Source organism: Dermacentor andersoni, chromosome 4, assembly GCF_023375885.2.
Source record: "Dermacentor andersoni chromosome 4, qqDerAnde1_hic_scaffold, whole genome shotgun sequence".
Lineage (NCBI taxonomy): Eukaryota > Metazoa > Arthropoda > Arachnida > Ixodida > Ixodidae > Dermacentor > Dermacentor andersoni.
This window is the reverse complement of record NC_092817.1, coordinates 66,045,998-66,069,257: the sequence shown is the minus strand read 5'-3', so window position 1 is coordinate 66,069,257 and position 23,260 is coordinate 66,045,998. Positions and strand designations below refer to the sequence as shown.

The 23,260-nt window shown below is 42.5% G+C and overlaps 1 protein-coding gene across 9 annotated transcripts in view; it reads left to right on the top strand.

The window, feature by feature from the left end:
* LOC126536215 (protein scribble homolog) overlaps positions 1–18,294 on the top strand; it is a 174,849-nt gene extending 156,555 nt beyond the window's left edge. For 6 of the 9 annotated variants that reach the window (XM_055073872.2, XM_050183098.3, XM_055073869.2 and 3 more), the window contains 7 exons: positions 1,116–1,233; positions 2,364–2,576; positions 4,473–4,642; positions 5,291–5,355; positions 9,012–9,200; positions 10,637–10,709; positions 14,814–18,294. In XM_055073872.2, coding sequence (XP_054929847.2) covers positions 1,116–1,233; positions 2,364–2,576; positions 4,473–4,642; positions 5,291–5,355; positions 9,012–9,200; positions 10,637–10,709; positions 14,814–14,932 — 947 coding nt within the window. In that variant the 3' untranslated portion in view covers positions 14,933–18,294. Of the gene's footprint in view, positions 1–1,115; positions 1,234–2,363; positions 2,577–4,472; positions 4,643–5,290; positions 5,356–9,011; positions 9,201–10,636; positions 10,710–13,089; positions 13,156–14,813 lie in introns of all 9 variants that reach the window. The other 3 variants (XM_055073867.2, XM_055073871.2, XM_055073870.2) reach the window with 3 other exon arrangements.
* Positions 18,295–23,260: the final 4,966 nt, after the last annotated feature.

Here is a 23,260-nt window from a genome sequence, read left to right as displayed (position 1 = left end):
AGATCACATTTTCTTGTATGTATCATTCAGTTAAGTTTTAGCGCTACAAATAAGGGGTTAGGTGACATCACATGCATACTTTGCTCCCTGAAAAAGCAAGCCATTGTACAAAACATATGAACTAGTTTTGCTGCTATCAGCAGCTAAAAGTCCAAACAAATATTTTTAACAATGTGGACAAAAATGCCATCATGTTGCCAAATTCGAGTTAATTCTGCAGAGAGCCATAAATCTTCTTTCAGTGTTGTAACCTAGTTTCGACGCTAAGAAGGCAAGTTCAGTGTAATTGCATGCGAAATACAATACGACTAAGACATGATATGAGTGAATAATGAAAATGAAAAGGAGACAGAATAGAGATATATAATCAACTTTAATTATGGAATCATTTGAACCACTGTGTTCATCAACCTTGCCTTCTTTAGCATCAATACTTTTTTTTTCCTTTATTTTCTTCCCCCCCCCCCCCCAAATGGACTCAGCATAAGCTTTCTATTTCGCTTCATATAAAAATAAAAATTTGTGCGGAAACCATAGACAGTGATTGTCATTGTAAGCTAATAGCCAAATGCTTCAAGAAAGCTATTTGCATTACTAAACGAATGGTGCACTTACAGCATGTGTTTGTTACAGTGAGGACATTTGTTGCTTAATTGTGTAATTCCGTCGGGTACAGGGCCATTAACCAGCACATATGTAGCATTAGTATAGGTGGAGGGCATATGTGTCTCAAAGAGCTACAATACTAGTTGGCGTTTGGCCACGAATGCACCCCATAACTCAATTGTGCAAGCATGCACACGCTTTGTGTTGCCACCTTTGTATTGAAAGCCAACGTCCGACCACCAACCACAGACAACGAAAATGGCTGCAAGAGCCAAAGAAAGCAATTTTCCTTAAATTATTCTATATTTGATTCAATGTTTGGTGACTTTATTTGAATGTTCCTTCTTGATTTGGAAGTTCCACTTCTCAAACACCCCTGGATTTTGGTGCATAGTACCTACTAGTAGCGTGAGAACATGATGTGCCAATTCATGTTTCACTCTACCATGCTGTTGCACTAATCTTCTTTCTTTTTTTTTCTTTTTTTCCTCTCTCTACTAACCTTCCAGGCAAGCGTGAGGGCAGGTGGTCTCGCCAGGAGGAAAGTTGTGAAGAGGAGGAGGGCGATGAGGACGAAGTTGATGATGTTGACATGCCTCCCGCAGGTGCACAACATCTGGCTGAAACGTGAGGGACACTTGCCTAGCCAGTTGAAATTGAAATGCATGTGAAACACACTGTTACACATGGGACTTGAAAAGGCATGATGCGACTTTGCTTTGTATCCAGTTATTGGACACTTTTTTGTCCCAAAGCAGCATCCAAGCTGTACCATGTGAACTCGATTAAATCCACGACTCACTGCCTACTTTTAAATAATGACGCAAAATAAGTTTGCACGTGATGACATGGGACCCTTAAGACGAGAACGACGAAGTTCGTGGTTACGCGCGCACTCTCCGAGGACCAGCCATCGCTAGAGGCAGACGTTTTTTTTGCCAATCTGTAAGTGGTAAACTGTTTTAGTTGTAATAGCTCGGTGACATCTGCTCTAGCGATGGCTGGTCCTCGGAGAACGCGCCCACAACCACGAACTTCGTCGTTCTCGCCTTAAGGGTCCCGTGTCATCACATGCAAACTTATTTCGCTTCAATATTCGTTGCAGCACTCTTTGACAAGCTGCTTTAGCCACTGAATAGCTTGGCTACTACACGGCATAGATAAAATGATTTCAATTAATCTTATGTATGACATGGATTTCAGGTAAACAAATGAGGCGCGCCATATTTGTGAACATATTCTTATGTGCATATTTTCAATGAGCGCAAGCTGTTGTTGAAAAATCTGTTCATTCTTAACCAAAATCTACTCACGTGAGTTGTCCGCCAGGCGTACATTGTGGTTTGGGAATTGTGTTTGTTTCCTGTGCCTCACAGGATTTCTGCACATTTTGCAACATTGTGCTGCTGTCACCTTCGCTAGGTTTAGCAGTCTCGTAAGCTGGAACCAAATCGTAAAATGTTCTGGTAATAAATTTATTTTCTTGTCAAATTTTGTGTTAAAAGTCGTCATGAGTGTTCATGATGACTATTACTACTGCTATTACTACTGCATCACTACTGCATGCCTCATATTCACATTGTGGTTTTGGCATGTGAAACTCCATAATTTCATTTCAACTTGAAGATGGCTTTTGGCAGCACCATACCTCTGCAAGGCAGCCAACTATAAGAACTCTGAAGGTCTACTGTAGATTGTTTGCCTGTTGATGTTTTGAGGAGAACTGGATGCTAAATTTTTATAACATTGTGTCTCAGTGAAGTGGACAGCCCCATGTCAGTGGAGACTGAGCTCGTGCGGCAAGTGCCCATACCAGCAGTGCGCACCCTGAAGGCTGAGCGGCGCCTACAGGAGCGCCAACTGCAGCAACCTGATGAGGATGAGGACAAGGAGGTCCATCCTGTAGGCCTCATGGATGCTGAGCAAAGGGCACTAGAGGCCGAAAAGAGGGCAGCATGGCGACAGGCCAGGTGCGCATCCGGAATATTTCCTGTAACAACAGCTTTAGGCAGTAGGATGTAAAATGTGAAGAGAAAGAAAGAAAGGTATACACACGTGCAAAGTAGCAAAATGAGACCCTGTTTCCTTCATCCTTGTGTGCTATGTGTGCTGAGTGCTTTTGTTAAGATGTGGCACCAACTATGACATTCTCTGATTGGCTGTGTGGACAGCACGATATTTCTAGCATTCTCAAGTTGAGGCAAGAATGGTCTAATCTCAAGTTACGTTACTGCTTGAAAGGTGGTTATACTAGCAGTAAAATTTTGTCACAATATTTGGCATTACATGGACATCATGTAATGAAAATTACAATGATTCATTACATCAAGGATTTCATTACAAAAAAGATCATAATTTGAAAGTTTAACTAAATGAAATCCCCAATTTGTATTTTTCTCTGTTGGACTCATTTTGTGTATGTGTGTGTGCCTGTGTTGGAGTGCATGTACATGTATGCACGTGTGTGTGTGTATTGCTTTTTGTATTCAGCAGTGCTATATGTTAATTAGTGTCTTTTTATTATGTTGAGTTCTTTCTTGTGCTTACGTATCAGTTTCGAAGCATAGTTTCACTGTTTCTTAATTTTTTTATTGTTAACCTTTCGCATTTTATATATTCTGAACCACATGTCCTGTTTATTGAGTATTGTTTATGACCTAATATTATTAATGGTTTTTATTTACCACACTTTAATTTACAAATTGTCATGCCCGCACCCAAGGGTCCTTAAAGAAGTAAATCTAAAATTTGGTTGGTCATGCTTTAATTCAGTGGAGTGTTGTTTTGCTGTAAGTAAATAAAGAAACGCAGGATCCAACATGGTATCAGTTATGGCGAAGCAAGTTTTTGTTTGCACATCCCTTAAAATATATATTCTGGTAGCAAAAATGCCAAGTACAGCCGCCGACAAATTTTTCAGACCTGCGCAATTACTGACTTCCCTGCAGTATTGCCGCCTACCCCTAGCACCAATGTATAATGGCAATGGCCAACATTTCAGATGCCGCACAGTGTTTTGGCCGTGAACCATAAGCGCAATGAAGCACACATGGCAGCCATGAACAAAGTTGCCATTATGTTTGCTAGGAATAAAATTTGGAGGTCGCTTAAGCTTCTCCTTTAAGAGTGAACTGCGATAGCATTCAAAGATCCCCGACTGCTTCTGATGCTTCCGTGCAACTGCAGCTTATGTAACCATAAAGTGGGAAATGGTGGTGGCGAACGCTATGCACAAAGGCAAGTTTTCTGGTGGAAATGTGGCCTCTTGTGCGGCCGGCGATGCGGAAGCGGGGAGCGCCATCTACAGGTGTTACAAGGAACCAGGTGCGCTACTCCGTGGTGTGCGAGATTTGCCCGCGTCGGCGCACGCAAGTCTCAGACACCATGGCCAGTCTAAGAATGGTAGAAATGCTGGAAAAGAGGCTTTTTGACCTTCCGTGCAACAGAATTATGTTTTCTCGTATATTCAGATTACAATCCGCTGCAATCACGTCTGTAGGTTGTGTGTAAGTCATACTTCACGATTTTTCTGACATATTTTACTTTGAGAAATTCAATTATTTCAGTAACTTCTTTGCACCAGACGGAGGGTCTGCATGGTTTGGCATGCGTTGTTGGGTTTGAAGGGTTCGGAATCATTTTTGCTGAAACGACAGGCAACACTGGATGCGGGACGCCGACGCCGGATTTCTTGCGACAAGGGGTCCTTAATGCTCTCACGATAAAAAGTGCAACTTTGGTTTCCAACTACCAACAAAGCAGCGCTGGCTAGGCATAGCAGCCGAAGTAGTGTGGCTGGCGGATGCATTGCTTCGATTGGTTTGAGGGGAGTGAAGAGGTCAAATAAATGTCTTTGGCTCTTCCAGAATGAAGTCACTGGAAGAAGATGCAGTCCAGGCTCAGGCCATGCTGGCTCGAATGACAGAGGGCATAGAGGCCAGGCCTGCGTCACCCATTTTTAAGGCTGTCAACATCAACATCGATGAAGCAGCGGAGCAGCAGATACCAAGGGAGCAGACAAGGAGAGGTGACGATGGTGAGAATGATTATGGTGTCAGAAGTTTTGTGGGCTTGCCATCCTCTGCCACTCCGTGCTCCTTTTCACGTTTCTGGCCGTCCATGATACTTCTGTCTAATGCAGTCTTGTTCATTTTTTTTCCTTTCCTGCGACTTTTTTCAGGACATTAAAAACAAAAGTACACAGCCCACTATAACGAGCACCTAGAGCAGCTTAAGCTGGTGCATTTCAGAAAACATCACGCACACTTTATAATAGTGCTTATAATTATTATCATAGCAAGGCACATGTACGTGTTGTGTTGACAAGCTTCATTCATCATTGTCCCACTGAGTTTTTAAATGACATTGAATGATTGCACTTGCAAGAAAGAATGGGCATGGTGGTCTAGATTCTGTTTTCCTTTTTAATAGTGTACAGGTTTTCTAAATATTGCCTGCAGTGGAAAATTAAATGTTGAATGTTGATATGGTCACTTTTATGTTGGCCTCGTGAACATGTTAACTGCTTGGCCCAATCTTTCTGGCGTCGCTTCTCGTAGTAAAGTTAATTGCAGCATGCTGTTGGCTTACAGGGTCCCTATTTATTTCTGCTTTTGACTTAGAGCCTCTTTGTTTTGGTTAGCATATTACTGTACATTTGTGGTCCTGTCTGTTGTGTTTATAGAAAATAGCAACAACCTGGAACATCCAGGACTTGACTCCGACAGGGAGCAAAGCTTGGGGCACAAGGTAAGTTGAGTCACTGTGCCTCTCATCCCACCCTTGCATTTGTAAAGCTGTAATGAGAAAGAAAGGTAACACTGTCTTGTGACACCATTTTCTTTTACAAAACTGTTTTTGTAAAGCCAAGCAAGTTTAAGTATTTGTAAAAGACAGTGATGCAAAAGCACAAATAGATTATTGGGTAATTCAGTGAGCCAGCCTTATTGGCAAATAATTGAATATGTCTTGTCTCATCATAAAGTAGCCACCTATGCTCAACCGTCAAGAAACTGATATTATAGAACAAGGGTATTTACAGAATAGAGACACAAGATCTCAGAATTGTATCTTTCACAGGACTGTCTGCATCTTAGTCATGCTTTGTGAGCTTTTTTTGCCATGATCACAGCAGAGATTAGCTGAACTTGGCACCAGCAGCCACTAGAACCACAAAATTTAGTAGCTGTTAATCTGCAGAAAATGCATATTTTCCAAAATACTTGGGCTGCAACATCATAGGACATAGTGAAACTTACTTTTTGTTCTTGATAGTTCTTTCACTTCGACGTGAAGTCCTAATAGCAAAATTCACTCGACTGTTTATGCCTATATTACTCAGAGAAGTACCAGTGATTGCGACCAACACTGACAAATTGCTGTTTACACCAGTTGATACCGCAAGTGCTTGCCTTTCATCTGTGCTCCATAAAATGTAAAAGTCAGTTTAATTTAAGTCACCATGCCCAACACTAAAGTCAAAAGGCACTCACCTCGGCTAATTTGCTTAATGCATGCTACACAACCTGACTTCTGTTTGCATATAAACTCAAACTCTGTGGCTGAACTTATGCTGACGACGAGTACTAGAGTTTCTGTATTCAAGTTTGAGAGCATAGCTTTTGTTTTGAGCACAACTAGAAAGAAAAGTGCTTCTGCTTTCATGCGTTACAGTTTTATGTTTGGTTTTATATTTATTTGTTTATATTCTAATTTACCAATATTCGACATGTGAAAGTTGTATCAACGAGCTTTTATGCATGCTTTTATATGAGGTAGAGGGATATGGGAAAGGCAGGGAGGTTAACAAGGACTGATCCTGTCTGACTACACTGTGCTGGGGGAAAGGAAAAGATAAATAGTAAGGATAGGACAGATTTCAAGCAATCTGAAGGCAGAAAAAAGAAAAGGACGTTCGGTAAACCAGCATCGAATTAATGAAAGTCGACTGTACAGCTTGAGGAAAATCATATCGATGTGATCACATGGTTGGGTTGCAGCAGATGTTCACACATTGGGTTGTTATCGAAAAGGCTGCTGTCTAAATTTACACTCGGGGTAGTCATTGCTTTGGCTCATGTTCTTGACATGCTATGTTTACGGGGTTGTCCACTGTTAGCAAAAACATGTCGTTGATACTCAAGGCAGTGTAAGTTCGAAGTCATCTATTTTAGCGGGAACGAGTGGCCAGTGTTATGCCTTGAGCAGAGCAGATGTATATTAATGAAAGATTTATCCACCAACTATCCTGTCACTCATTTCTCCTAAGAATGGATGAACCTGTAGGTGGTGGTTGTTTTAGCTCTGTTCTGTTTGCAGTGTTGTGTGTTGTGTGTCAGTGCTTGCTGTCATGCCTATTGTATTAATGACAACTGTGTTGGCTGCCTCTGTTTGTCCTTGCATGTGTCCTACATTTCGTGCAATATGTGTGGACATTCCTGACACTGCTGATCAGTCACCTGTGTTTGTATGTGGGAAACTATGGTAACTGGGCTGTGTGACAACTTATGCTGTCCTCTTAAACCCTGTGCTCGGAATGAAGTAACTCTTTTCACTTTTCATTTGTTGAATGATGAGAAGCTACAGATGGAGCTTGCACTTTCATTTCTTCATTGAGAGATTTGCGAAAGCGAATTACTGCTCTGGATGAAAATGTGTTTTAGTCTTCATACAAGCAAGAAGCATTCTGCATGTTTCTTGATCTCGCATAATTTAGGTCCCTAAAAGGTTAGCACGAGCATGGTTGATTTAGCTTGCTTTTCTTTCTTTATTTACATATCAGTTGAGACTTTTTTACACGTGCAGTCTTGTATTCTATAACTAACAGCCTTGTAAAAAAACATTAAAGGAAATGTTGAGAAACTGGAAGACTCCAATTTTTTTTTACAGTAGGAAGAATGTTTAGTTCTTTTTAGAGGATTGCTTGCTTTAAGAATATTCGCTGGCTGTAACGAAGAGTGTGACAAGTTCAAGTGTAGTTTAGCAGCTTCTCTATTGAAAACAGTGCCATCACTAAGGTAGCTTTTAATTTTTTGGTAGGGGCATGTGAATGGTGAAATTTTCTTGCCAAATTGTGTAAGAACATTCACAAAGAGTCGTCTTCAAAAGTTAAATCAAATACGGCATATTTTTCATTCTTTTAAGTTCAGAAAAATTAGCAGAGGTGTAAATAGGTTAGGGGAAAGTTTATCTTTACCCTTCCATGACCTTATTGTAGTTTGTGAGTGAAAGTTCAGTAAAATGCAGAACTTGAAAAATGAGGCAGCAACTGAAATGTCATCACAATTCTTATGATCATGGCAATGACATTGATGAAGCAGTGGAAATAGAACGCCATGTGATAGGTGTACAAGGTTCAATTTAAAAGCACCATCACGAATGATAATTCCTGTGGTGCAGTCGGGAAAGAGCTAAAGACAATGACTACGATTACAAAAGCTTGAGTTCTGTGATTGATTTCTATAATTGACCAGCATTTGAGCCTTTTGTTGAATTCATTTAGAGTGCAGCTGTGTAACTCGCACACATGCTGTCATCATTGCCTTCAACACCAGTGGTTTTTCAAAGTACTCAAAGGAGGCAACAGGATGCTGCTCGAACATCGGAACCTTTCTTGAGGTTCAACAGATGTTAGACGCTTTTCTTTTTACTGAATTAGGGGCCAGGTTTCCTGTAGTTTTGAATTTCATTGGTGGCATTAAAGGGCCCCTCACCAGGTTTGGGCATTGCAAACAGACAAGCCCGGCTCGTAGGCCACGCTGTGGCAGTCGTGTTTGTAAAGCATCATCAAGCAGCTGTGTGGTGGAAAAGAGCTGAAATTTCAAGCAGAAGCCTGTGCGCACCTCCCTCGAGAGAGAGCCGCCATTTCAGCCAGAGTCAATGTCACACGCACAAATGCGTATACATAAAACGCACTGCCTGTAATATCTACGATTACGGCATGCGACCTCGGTAAATTGTCCAATGCAGAATGTGCAATGCTGCCTCTGGGAGTGTGCTGCGCTGCTAAAAGAAGAAGGGAAGAAGAGAAAAGAGAGAGAGAGAGAGACTGGACTCACGACATATATGTGATGCAATCCCTCGGCTCCAGTATTCAAGAAGACAGGCAAGAAAATGGCACTTGCATATGCTAGTTGAGGCAGAAGAGAGTATCTACATTGGCAGTGAAGCTTGCCTCCTGGCAGCATAGCAACTAAACATTCGATTTTTCCAATCTTCTCAAATAATAAAGCAATATGAAAAATTCTTGCGATACGACGCTCCCTAGACAGCACCCTAGAACTTCTAGTACATAACCAAAATTTGCAATTGAGCCTGGTGAGGGGCCCTTTAATGTAGTCCGGAAGTACGGGTGGGTTAGAGGAGAGATGTCTGAGCATCATGGCTCGCCCTGCTGCCGTGCAAAGGCGCTGCTCGGCGACGAAGAGCTGCCTCGGCTGGTGCTGACGCTGCGCGACGGGCAGACATGCACGGTGGAGCGGGAGCACGTCGTGGACGAGACGGTGTCCCGCCGCATTGAGCGAGTCATCGATCCCCACACTGGGGAGGCCCGCCTGCGCACGCTCGAGTTTGTTGAGAAAGTGGTCGAGAAAGAGGTAACCGCCAACTCTGCGATGGCAGCGGGGTTGTCCTGCAACCCTGTCGGGTACACACAGAGCTGCTGTGCTCCTCTCTGCCCTGTCCATCACACACACACTGTCGCATTCCAGGCTCTGCATCCCACAGTAGAGGCACTCTGCTACTTTGCGTCTTTTCGCATCGTTCACAACTTCGGTTGTTGGTGGCACTTTATACGCTGCTACGTTGGTGATGAGGAAAACTTAGCAGTCTGGTTTTCGTCTTTGCCTGGCCTGTTTCTTTCTTTTTCTTTTTATTTTTTGCCCTTTTATACACATACAATTTTTTGTTCCTAGACCTCCTCCTTCAATGCACAAGCTAGGTTTTGCGGTGGCCGTGACCTGAAACTAGCTCCCACTTTTTGGCATTGTTTGTTGCCTAGGAACAGTGTCAGTGATTTTGCTTATTTTGGCTGCAACGCTCCGCTGCACAGGGGATGTGCATTTTCTGCTCGTTCTTCACATTGATAAGCTGCATCTCAAATTAGTCGAGACGCTGTAGTTTCTTCTAGCAGTTTTTCTAGAGCCAGAGTACCCGGTAGTCTTACAGGAAGGCACCCAGTTGAAGTCGGCTTGCATGTGCGCAACAAAGCATGGATGTTGTTGGTGTCTGGGGCACTGTTCTACTGCTCTCTTCTGGGGCTTTTCTATTCTGCACATTTCGGTTCATTTATTGTGTGGTATTTATTTATTTTTTTTAGTGTTTTTGCGTGTATGCATGATTTAGGCTCAGGCACTTGGAAGCTGCAATAAAGTAGAGCATACGTCATAGTTAACATTGTGATTTTCTTTTTTCATTATTGTTTTTGCATTGGTGCCTAAAATACAATTGATTGAAAGATTCCTGTTCATATCAAGATTAGCATGATGCTACCTGTGCCACTGGGAATTTTCCATGGGCACTTGCATAAAATTCATACAGTTGCTTTTTAAGGTTCTAGTGGGCCTCAACAATCAGTCATAAAGGGATCATCTTTCATGGAGGTGTTGCTACATGGTGGCTGTTATGGAGAGTGCGATAATTGCAACATTGACTCCTGTGTATTGCAGAGACAAGTTCTTCCGAGGGCTATAAGAAATGTTACTAATGCAAAACCACATCATGTGTTAACTACCTAATGCAATGGCATGCTGCTGTTAAAAATTTACTCAATCTAATCCACCAAATCCTCCTTGCCTTTGTGGAAACCTTTTGTGCTTTCCCTTCCCTAACTTCTTTGTTTGAAATGTATTAACAACGTTGCTGTTTCCATTGTTGGTGCTTGATCTGGTTGCCATGAGATTTGTTGAGTTGCTGTCCTTCACCTGTATGTTATTCCTCTTTTAGCCTCCCATGTTCGTAAGCCTGGGTTACATTCACTTGATAGTGCTGTAACTTTTTTTATGATTTCTCTAATGCATCATCGTGCTCTCAGATTGAGACAACAACTGAGAAGATCCTTTCTCTGGAGCTACATGGGAGGCACGAAGATGCCACCAATGACAACGGTAAGTGAGGGCGCTCTGCCATAATTGCTTTATCTGTGACAGCTATCTCTTTTTGCATGTTCACTCACTCACTTATTTCTCTTTACTTCACATTCTTTTTACTTGCAAATATTGTGGCTGAAATGCTTGCTGCATTCTGCATGTGAGGTTGTTTTTTCCCCTCTTTTACGAGGCCTGAGGTAATGTGCTAGCTTGCTTTGTTAAGCCTTGTGTGTCACTTTAGAGGAGAAAAATAGTCCGAGCACTTTGTTTGTTTGCATGTCAGCACTTATTTGATTGTATTCAGGCTGTAAACACTGCTTCCACAAAAACTTCTACAATCATTCAATTCATGAAAACATATTTACCCGAAGATCTGCACCAAATTGAGCATCGTCATTAAAAATTGCCTCTTGGGATCCAATGTACAGCTATGCCCATGATGATTAACTTATCGTCTAGAAAAGTTATTACTGTGTAGCAAAACAGCTAGGTACATGTGTAGGTATGTAGTGTAGCTGTGTAGGTATGTAGTGTAAAATTCTCATAATCCTACGCTGCTGCTACCATTCGTAGACCTTCCAGGAACGCAGAACCACCGAGTAGTACCATAGCAAAGAAAGAAAAAGACCCTGAGAATAACAATGATATTTGTTAAGTTTTTACCTCCGAAAAGGGGAACAATTTTAAGAGTGCATCTGTTATGATTAGATGGCACTGTATCTGCGGAGCCACCCGGGGGCATGCAGAGGTTTGATAGCCTGTCTCCTTTCTTTCGCTGTAGTCTGTGCTTGTCCACGATTAAACTGTCACAAAAAACAAGAAGACAACCACCCTAAGTAGCACAGTGCTGCAGAGTTTGTGCAAATGTGCATTCCGTTTTAATGGCCTCTTTTTGTACCATTTGCATAGCATTTATGCTTCTGATTGTCTGTGTGTACGTATGTGCATGGTTGTTATGTTTGCATTGGTCGCTAGGTATTAATGGTGGAATTAAACTGTTTACTCTGTGTGATATTTTAGGAATCAGATTTTTCTAATGTTAGTGGGACAAATAAATGCTAGTTATCTGGAATGTGAAATGGCATGCTGTTGTTCAGATATACAGGGTGCTTTTTCTTTTTTTAGCTGTACCAAATTTTTTTAAAGGTTGCCTATGGCAGATAGCACAGTTATAACCCTTGATCTAAATTACTCGATGAGGCAGCCCTTGCTTCTACAAGAAATCAAAATGTTCGTTTGAATGATTAGCATAATATGCTAATTAACTTTTTATTTAATCACTTTATGCCACAGATTTCAATCTATGAATTATAGCCGCTGAGTTTGCACGGTGTGTCCACTTGGAAAGAATTCTCTGGACAGCACCAGTTTCCAGATAATAGTTTTCAAAGTTTCCTACGATATGCATTGGTGTTCGAGTTGCTTTTTTCAACATAGTGCTGCTTTATATATTCAAGCACGGAAGTAACTGGAACACCAGTGCATTTCGTCGTACACCTTGAAAATTAATATCTCGAAACTGGCGTTGTCCAGAGAATTCATTCCAAGTGAATACACTGTGCAAACTCAGCGGCTATAATTCGTAGATTGAGATATGTGGCATAAGGCAATTAAGTAAGAAGTTAATTAGCATAATTATCTTAATTATTCAAATGAAGATTTTCATTTCACATGGAAGTAATGGCCGTCTCATCGAGTAATTTAGATCAAGGGTTAGAATTGGCAACCTTTAAAAAATTTGGTGCAGTTAAAAAGCAACACCCTGTCTGTTGGCATTTGTGAACTTTAACACATTCACAAGGTGGTTTGGCTCACATGCAGATATGTGAAGGGTTGGTAAAGCTTGTTTAATTTCCTGAAATGCAGTGAAAAACGGAGCCAAAGTGCATTCAGCCATCACTACAAGTACTGGCCATCAACTGCAACTTTCCTAAGTGCTCCAGAGCTGAGTCTGGTTGCTAAACTCCTAAAGTTGCTTCAAGCAACACTTGACTGTTAGGATCACAGGAGAAAATTTGATATTCTGTGCTTTTGCTATAATGCATTTAACGAAGCATTAACAAGAATACCAGAACATGGATAGTTGATTTGTCAGCTGTTTACTGTTTACTGTAAATCTGAAAAAAAAAAAAGAAGTAAGGATCACAACAAATAAAGGCGTTCTTCTACCTACGTTTCCACCATTTATTTATATTCTTTTCCACCTAGTAATTTTGTGATTAAAAGTTAAACTTGGCACTTTTATAAATTAGGTGTGGACAGAGTTTTGTTAATGAGTTGCATGCTACACGTGGTGCTCGCTTGTAATTAACACAAAAGGCTGCATGCTATTTCTCTCTTCCTTGAGTGGTTGAGGGGCTCCTCTTTCTATTGGTGGTGGGGTTTTGACTCTGTCCAGCACGGTGGCCGACTAGCACCCAGGGTGTCCGGAGCATCTCTGGTACGCACCCTTACTGCTGACAAGGTGAGTTAATAGAAGAACCATCTGTAATTTGATGGACCACAGCTTTGTAGCGTAGTGTAGTGCATGCTTGATTACATTGCATGTCTTCGGTGACAACTTTTAGTGTAGTTGTGCTTGCTATCCTTTTATATGAGAATAGAAACGAAATTGTTTCCTGCCAGTTTTCACAACTTTGTAAACTGCAATCTGTAGAAGAAAGTCTGTTATGTGTAGGGTGACTGATAGGATCTGGTTCTACAAATGCTGAAACTTTTCCTTATGCTCCAGCACATTTTTTTTTTTTAGCGGTGAGGCCGCGATGGAAGGCTCATTATGCTGCCTATAACAAATGAACCATTCACAGATTTGTGTAATTTGCTTGCATTTTGAGGCTTATTAGTAGCTCTAACCAAAATCTTTTGCCCAGACATCACTTTGAAAGCTCAAGCACATACCATTCAAGGGCTTTCAAAGCATGTACCATTCAATGAATTAGTCAGTGCATGCATAGCAAGAATTGTGCTTTCTAACCTTTCTTTTTCTCTAGCAAACTTAGCTCTGCCACAACTGTCCTTTCACTTTCCGATAAATTCTCCTCTTCCCTCCACCCTTCCCCATATCTGTATGTTAACCAAAACCATTCAGAATTGAAACTATTGATGCGGAAAAATATTCAATTCTGGAATTTTATGTGCCAAAACCACAACCTACTTAAGATGTATACCATAGCTGGGGACTCCAGAATAGTTTGATCACCTGGGAGTCCCTGAACATACACCCAGATAGAGTTAGTGGAGCCTATACAGTAAGTCTACTCCCAATGCACAGTGCATGTGCATTTTTGCATTTTGCCCTCATCAAAATGCAGCCGCATGGCCGGGATAGAGCCTGTTCTCAAGCTCAGCAGCGCATCAGTGCAGAATCTGCTTGTGAAGGGCAGATGGTTTTGCCCTTTCATTTTCAAAAATAAATGCAGAAGTGGATCTTTGGATAAATGCTCATTAATGAGAGAACTTTGCAGGTCAGCCAACTTGCACATTTCTGCATATTGTTAGATCCAGTTATATCCTCCCAAGACTCCTTGTAATTATATCACATATTGTCTCCATTGCTTGTCAAAATTACCTAGGAAGTGATTACACAACATATTGACCCGGAGATGATGTCAGATGCATGCAGAACTATATGAAAGCGACTTAATCAGCTTTCAAGGGAGTTGATATTAATTTGGCTGCAGGCCATTGTTTTGTCACAGACAATGAAAAGCACCCATGTAGTGCATTTGGAATACAGTGAAATAGCATAAAAAATTCAGGATGTGAACTCAACATGGCAACACATCGCACTGTTGCATGTTCTCCGTGCTCATGCAAAAAGCAGTTATTACCATATTGGACATGGCAAGGTGCTTACTTTGTCCACATATGTGGATGCACTGCTTCCGGCATTGAACAGTGGCATTTATGCAAAACAAATTCGTTGTTCACATTTGTAACGTACCATTTAGTAAAAGAAACAGCTCGAAAAGCGATTATGTTCCTGAGCAGTCTTCAGGTCTCAGGATTGGGTGCACGATCTGCACACTTTTTGGCAAAGGGTATGTTTGCACCGTGCTGACTGGCTGTGTTAACCATGGTGCCAAGTCAAGATCATTGCATGGTGGTGCACATGGCTCCCAGGGAACTGCGAGGATGAGGCCGTCGGCGACGAAGGAGACCTTCCTTCGCCCACGTCCGACCAAGGGCCAGGCCCAGCACTAGCCAAGAAGAAAAAACGGAGGCGGTCCAAGCGCAGATGAGGCTGCCATTGCACCAACAAGCGCCTGCTGCCAGTTAGGAGAGAGAGAAGGCACCAGTTGTCACACCTCAAGCCGTCTGTTCCTCCTCCCCATCCAGCCCCCCTTCCCCCCCTTTCATCACATCACCGTGTGCAACTGAAACACTGTGTGTTTTGCATCCATTCCGTCCTCCCCTCATGTTTCTGTTTTGCCGTTGCAGCTTCATTGAGCACGTGAGGTGCATGTGTTTACATAGTGAGGCAGGTTCTCGCAAGCAGTCTCAGTGGTGCGTGGCGCACTGTGTGGTAGTGTGGACGAGGGCGAGTAGTGTGTGCTTGCAAACCTGACTTAGCCATTCTCCCGCTGTAACCTCAGCTCTCTCATGGTGGATATTTTGTTGTTGGCATGACTTGTTTTGCTTGAGCACTTCCCCACAAGTGGTACTCCGTTAATTTTCTACCGTATTTCATTTCTTGTTGCTGAGATAGTCTGAATGGTGCCCCGCGATTCATTATTTATAGTGCCTTTTATAGACCTATAAGTATTCGTATAGTAATAAGGGCCATTGATCATTTGCCCTCGTGTAATGTTTCAACCATGACCTAGCAATTGCAGTTTTGTGGAAAATTTACAAATTGCCGTAAGTTTAGCACATCTTTCATTTGTGCTACAGGAGTAGGTAAATTCTGCCCACAGTGGTCATATACTAATGGCAAATGCAGACTGCATGCATGGTATGAATTCAGCCACCTTGTTTTTATTGATGTTTTACCAATGTTGCAGTTGGCTATCCTAGCTATCTGCTAGCATCCCCTTTATTCAAAAGATACAGCTTATATTATACCATGTCGCACCAGTGCCAGGTGTGCTAGCTTTCAGTGCCACACTATCATGCTATTTGAGAATTTAAAATTGTGTTTGGCTAGCTATTTGCCATCATCTGCATAAAATGACGCTACTTTATTGCCACTGTTGGTGTCAGTCCTTTATTCTTATGGAATTCTCTTTATTTTACCTTTTTGTCCTTGTCCTTTTGGTGTGCCTAGTAGCAGTGCATCGCGCTCTCCCGGCAGCGTCGCAGCCTGGCGTTGTAGACGGGAGCTGCCCATATGAGTGACTCTGTCCTGTCCTACACTTTGCAGGTGTCTGAGGCAAAGTGTTGTTGGCAGACAGATAGAAAGGCTTGACTGTATGATGGCACAGTTCAAAATTAGGAAAAAAGAATACTCTTAAATAAAAGCTCCGACTGAATATTTTAGAAAAGTTATAGCTTACCTACGTTCTTTCGAGTTTTTTTTTTTTATTATTATTTATTTATTATCACTACCAAACCTCAACAGATTTCCCTAAGTTTACTGTGCTCTGCTTCACCATCCAATAGCATAGACCCTTGTATGCCACCATTGTTCATGCCTTCTTCAAAACCAGCTGCTGGAATGAAATGCCTCGCAGAATTTGAATGTGCAGAGCAGGGAAAACAGGCCAGTTATAATCTTGTAGCATGAGCTGCTTAACTGATTAAAAGGCTGCAGTTCCCTGCGCTGGCATTACAGGGTCATACCTTTTTCTTCCTTTCTTTCTCTTAGATCGCATGTTACCATTTCGCTTAAAAAGTGAAGGCAGTTTCATTACCTGCAGCAGTGGCACAAGCTAGTGTGTTTGCCGGTGTTATTGGGATTGATCAAACCAACCGTTGACTTGCAACTTCTATGCATGAGTGTTTTATCTCCATTAGTGAGCTGGTTGCTCCTCATGCAAGCTGTGCCCTGACCTTCTGACCTCTCTGTGCCAAGTTGCACGGCACTCATTGTTGCTCCATTTTCGGTCTTAGCTTCAAGCAAATGTTGATTTCTCTGCTTTGTTAAAAGAGAGAGATGCATGCTGATTGCACACCATGCATGTTATATTCCTCACAGTGCGACTATTTATTCGTCATCAAGCGCTCGGCACTTGCGAGTTGCGCCCACTTTAATTTATCTGCCGAGCTGTAGCATAGGCCTTTGGGCACGAACAATGCCTTAGATATGAGTTGCATGCTAAGCATAGCTCGTTTTTATTATTGAATTCTTAAGCATAGTAACTAGAGTTCCATAAACTTCTGTTCAGGAAGCAACCTTTTGTTCTTTATTATGCCGTACCATCACTCCAACAATTGGTGTAACACCAAGAAAATGTCATTTTATGTTTATCTTGCCCTAGCCTATAGAGATAGAAAGCATGGGGAAATCTTTCGAAAGCAGAAGTTCTCAAATGTCCTTGTTAAAAGCTAAGAACGACGTGCCTGGCATCGCGTGATCCTGTACAACACTGCGGGCAGTGAAAAACAGTTGTACTTCCAGCGTGATGCTCTTTGCCACTTGCAAGTGTTCATTTCTTGTGGTTGCATTTGGTGACAGCTTTTTCTTTTTCCTTAAGTGGTTGAGGTTGCATCTCACTTGCAAGTGTGGAGTTTTTACTTTCACTCTTCTGTACCATGTTCTGTAATAATCAACTGGACCTTCATGCTATTGTTATAATGCTTCAACGTTTAAGTTGTGCTTGTTTGGATACTGTAATAGTGTGGACTGTTCCCTCGTGTTTGAAACATTCCCCTTTGAGATGCGCTTGAATGTTATGATGAAAGACAAAAATCTTACCACCACATCTTTGTTTTCTGCTGTCTTTTCTGGCTTGATTCTTTGCCGGTCTGGCGGCGTTCGAGTGCTCTTTAGAGGCAAGGATTTGCTGCCTCCGCATTGACCACTTCTGCTCCCTGACAATGTTGATCACACTATGGAATGTTGACAGTTGATGCTCCTTCCGCACTCCCACACTTTATGCTTCCAACTGCCACCACATGGCCGTGTCTTTGGTGCTTGTTATAGACTACATCATATTGTTGCTTTGTTTCTGAATGATGTGGATGACACATTTCAGGCCATGTTTAAACTTTGGCGACTGACGAAAAGAACAGGATGTCCTTTTCTTGTGCCAGTAAATCGGCTGACATATTAAGCACCCTAGGAAAGGCATTTATGTGACGACCCATCATGGCATTGTCTCCCCGTCACGTGCCAAGATACTAAATTGCACTGTTCTTGTGCAGTTTACAAACAAAACCTGTGTTGTCACTTCAACATGTTTCATGTGGTGGTGGTTGTCAGAACCAAATAAAAAAAAACTGAAACTCCATCAAGCAGTATGTATGGTGGAAGTGGTGCAGGAACTCGACACTCTTTATATCAGCCAACTGAATTTCATGCTCGGGCTTCATTTTAACACTTCATATAGAATTCCTTGTGTGTTCTTGTTTTGTATTCTCTGTACATAGAAGAAGGTATAGAGATAAAAGAGGTAGCTGTAATGTATCATACCAGTTTTATTAAAGGCATTGTACAAAAGAGTCTTATGTGTGTGTTATTCATGTCTTTAGCATGATGGTGATGGTGGTGGTGGTGGTGGTGATGTTGAAGCAGGCGGGGTTAGCCTGGCATACATAGCCGGCAATTGTTCCGCCTGATCCTCCTTCGAGTTGAGATCAGGGGTGTGTCACCAGGTGTCGATGAGCCCCGTGTCTCGCAGGAAGGCTATCAGCAGTCGTTGCGCTCTCTTCCTGAATGCCACGGGCCCTCCGGGGAAAACAACGTCTTCAAAGGTCCTGTGCGTGAGACCGCTTTTTTGCAGGTTGTCGACCAACGCTTTTCTTTCTGTGTCAAACGGTGGGCATAGCCAAATAAAATGTTCGATGTCACCAATGTCACCACAGAAAACACAGAGTGGGGAAGCGCGAAGCCCAGTCTTGAATAACCAAGCTAGAGTGTATGCGGAGTCGGTCCTGATGCGGTATAAAAGCGTCGCTTGTTCGCATGTAAATCCACGAGTCACACAGGATTCGTGTGGATTCTTGTGCATCTGTCTAAAGTGAAGGCGGATTGCATCCTTAGGGTTTTGAAAAGCTTTTGGAGCTTTCACTTTTGGGACACATGTCAGCGCTAGGCGTGCAAGGGCGTCAGCTTCCTCGTTTCCATCAATTCCTACGTGTGATGGAATCCACTGAAACCTTATGTTAAATCCTTTGCTCGTTAGGTCGTCAATCAGTGCCAGAGACTGCCTTGTAAATTTCTCAAGAGGTAGGCCCCGATGTAATCTTTGTAATGCTGACTTGGAATCCATCAGCACCATGACATCTCGTGCAGAAAAGGCACGTAGTTTCCGTAAAGCCGCGGTGATTGCGGCGCTTTCTACTGTTGTAGAGGAAACTACGCGATCCAGTCGGCCAGACCATGACACATCAAGGGATGGTATGCAGAATGCCGCTGAACAGCTATCTGTTTGTGCGCACACCGAACTGTCTGTGTACACTTGTAGATGGCTTTGAAACACAGTGCTCAAGTGGTCCAGCACAATAAACTTGGCTTCGGCAGTTGAAATGGTGCGTTTCGTCGGTAGGTGTGGTACATTGAGGCTGCAGGTAACGTCCGGAAAAGACCATGGCGGGTCAAGGCGACTTCGTTTAGGCCATTCCAATCCTAAAAATCGGAAGGTGTTCAGCGCCGCATGGAAATGTGAGCGAGTTCTTGATCTTAGCCGCCGGAGAAGCACCGTGCCTGCGCGTGACTCGCCCAGCCTTAATAGCTGTGTCAGCAAGGCCCGAGATGCCAAGAGGCGGAGTGGAAGAGACTCTGCCTCATTAGTGACTTTCTTGTTTGAAGCCGCCGTTGGAACTCCCATCGCCAAACGAAGTCCCTTTCTGTGCACTGCCTCCAAGCGCTCGAAGTGACTCGATGACGGTGATATCAGAGGGAGCTGACAGAGAATGCGGCTTGTTATCAAGGCAGCGTTCAGTTTAAGCATGGATATAGGATTGTTTCCCCAACGTACACCTGCCAATCGACGAAGTGCGTTGATTCTTTGCACTGATGCAGCCACAACACTTTCGACCGCACCACGCCATAGTAGCTTGTTGTCGATGGTGACGCCCAGGAATCGAACATGAGCATCTGCAAAACTTAGGTAATGTAGGTGGATAGGCAGAATACTCTACATTTTTCCTTCCTTTAATTACTTCGGTAATTTTACAAAGCAATCAGTTGTCAAGAATTCTTTTTTGCATATTTCTCTCAACTTTGTCATATTTGCGCACAATTTATTTGCCAACAGATGAATATATGTACTGCCAATGCTTGCCTTGCATGTTTGACTGGGTGCTATCATTATTGCCATTTCTCTTTGAACGAAAATCAGTTTGGCTCAGGCAACGACTATATAATATGCTGTGCGCATGTGTGTGCATATATGCATATATGTTTTTAACTCTTTAAGTAAAGCGCCCGTCATCAGGCCACATAGCAAATTTTGGTTATACGCTGGAAATTGTTACATGCCCTCTAGGGAGCATTCTACTGGAAGAATTTTTTTAATTGGTCCTTTATTAGCAGAGATTAAAATGTTTGAGGTATCGTGAACCATGATTTCAGGAGGCAAGCTTCCCTGCCAACATAGACACTCGCGCCACTTTCCCCCGTCTAGCCTCTATACTGGAACCAGAGGATCGCATCACACACACGTCTTGATCCCCGCCTTCCTTTATTTTCTCTCGCGTATTTTGCTGCGGCACACTTCAGGTGATGGTCTCCGAGCCTGAGCCTGCAAGTTGTTGCGATTATTTCGTTTCACTCTGCCTGATCTTGCAAGCTGTGCTCATGAACACCTGCGTTGCTGTCTGGCTATTTCTGTGAAACGGATCCCTCAGTGAGCGCACGTTTGGAGAGATTGGCCCAGCTCCTCGATCCTTACCGCGATATACCGTGTTGTTGTACCGCTGGCACCAGGCTAGCAGTATAAATCGGTGCCACGTGAACACTGTAATAGATGCGAGCTGGTCAAAGAGCATGATCGTGTGTTGGAACACGGTAGAAAATGGCAAAGTTTCATTCTCTGTGCGCACGACTGCATGATGTGGGAACAAGCAGATGAAACAGAAGTACATTTCTCTTGCTATGGTACTAAGTAAAACAGACACTCGGACATTCGGTTTGTAGGCTTTATTGTTTCTCTAAACTTTAATTTGTCTACTGAAACAACTGATCAAACAAATAACTGCTGTTGCCTCGAATAATTGTCTAAGTCATGTTTCGTCGTGAGGGACATCACAGCACTGCAAATTGCATAAGCGCACTTGTGCAACTAATGTCGACTCCAGCTGGGAACGGGGCACCCGCGAAGAGAAGGGCGCATGGCACTTGGTTTTGAAATTTCAGCTGTTTTTGCAGCGCATAGCTGTGTAATACTTTGCAGACACGATGGTTAGCGCGGATTGTATGCGCTGCACTTCTCAACTGAAAATAGCGAGACCTGGTGAGGGCCCTTTTAAGGATTGTAAAAAAATTAAACATTTTGCATTAATACAAAATTTTGTTTGGCATGCAAACAGTTCTGTTGACAACAAAGCAAGACCAAGGTAAAGGTTCAGGAAGGCAAAGCTTATTAGAAAGGAAAATATATTTTAACAATATTTTAACTAGCAAAGGTGTGCTTTACTACACACTGGTTGATTTAAGTGCACATTTTGACTTTTCTTATTTACGCATTTCAACACAACATAGTGTCTCGCAAAATAATAGGCTCTTTTGCAAGTGTGCACGTGACGAGCTCGGCTTGTCTTCCATTCGGAAAAGGTTAAGACTAAAACAGAATTTTCAAATATCGCCTGTGGCAGCTAGCAAGATTCTATCGCTTCAGCTGAAATTACTTGGAGAGGTAGACATTGCTTGCACAATAAATTTAAATGCATAATCATCTAATTAGTCAATTTTTAATTTAGTATTTATTCATTTCTTTACGGCACATTTTGCAATTTACTAATTGTAACTGCTGAATTCGCCAAGCATATACACTTGGAGCATATCCACTTTTAAGTTTAACTCTTAAATTCCGCCATCTTGGTAAAACATCTTGGGAGTAGTAGGATTGCTACTGCTGTTGTTAACCGCATTAAGTATACTTTTTCTATGTACTTATTGCTGGAGGTCCCTCCCCAGTCTTTGACTATGGGACCTCCTAGAGTTACTTTTTCTGTAAAACATTTCAAGCGCATCAATAAACTGAAACTGAAACTAAAAATAGTGCATGGCTAGGCTCCACAGCCATGCTGGAATGCGCATCCGGCTGCAGCGGTGCTTTGCGGTGTGAAAAAAGCCCTTCCACATGCTTCGCAATGGCAGTTTTGCATTGTTTTTCCCGTGTTGCTAGTGTTGTCAAAAGGGTTGTGTATCTGGCTATATCTATCTTGAAAATTCTGTTAATTAGGGCATCCGGTCTGCTATGCAATTGTTGCAAATCAGTGTCCTTCAGTGTTGCAAATCAGCTTAGCATTTAAAAACAAACATACATATTGCAGAAACCCGTGTTCCTTTTACATTCAAGCCCATATACAACGATGCCAGTTAGAGCAATCTTTCAGCTACGAAGAGCAGTTTCCCAACAACCAAAATATTTCGCAAGGAGTTGGAGTGAACCGTCTGCTTGACCGGTGCCCAGCTCAGTCCAGTTAAGCGAATAGAATTAACCATAGCGTCGCAGCATCTCGACAAGCTGGGAATGAGACCACGAACTGGGGAATGCCCCTGAGGTATTGACATCGTCTGCCTTAAGAGCTCACCCAAGCATTTTGTGAGTCCACTTTACCTACAACTGCATCAACAGCTTGACAAATTTCCTGAGTACCCTTGTTGGGTGGAAACCACTTTTTTGCACTTCCAATAGTTTAGTGGAGCCCAGGACTACGCAGTGGCTTTCCGTGTATCTTAATTGACCTACTTAACAAAACAAATTTGCTAGTGTGGCTTTGAAATGTTGCAGATCATGTCGACATAAGGCAATGAAACGACAGGCTTGGCCATATGTGCGGCCACGCCAATGCAGATTTATTGCGGCCTTTGCACATTTTACATTGATTACCAGGCGGCCCTGGACCACAATGTTGGTATCAGAAATCCTACACAAGTGCAATGAAAGCACACAAAATATGCATGTGTGGCATGAGTGTAGCGTACAAGTTGGCCCAGTAGCTGCTGCTTACCATTTTTAACGCAAGAGCGTTAAGGGGGCCCCAGATCGCAGAAAATCAGGCGCCATCGTCCCACGTCCGGCATGCAGTGTTATACGTCACTTCGGCAAAAAGAATTTCAAACCACGCATACCTAACCATGCAGGCCCTCCATGTGGCACAAGGAAATTACTGAACTAATTGAATTTCTCAATGTATGTACAAAAATTGTAAAGTATGACATACACATGACCTACAGACATGATAGCATTAGATTGTAATTTGAATATACGAGAAAACATAATTCTGTTACGCAAAAACTT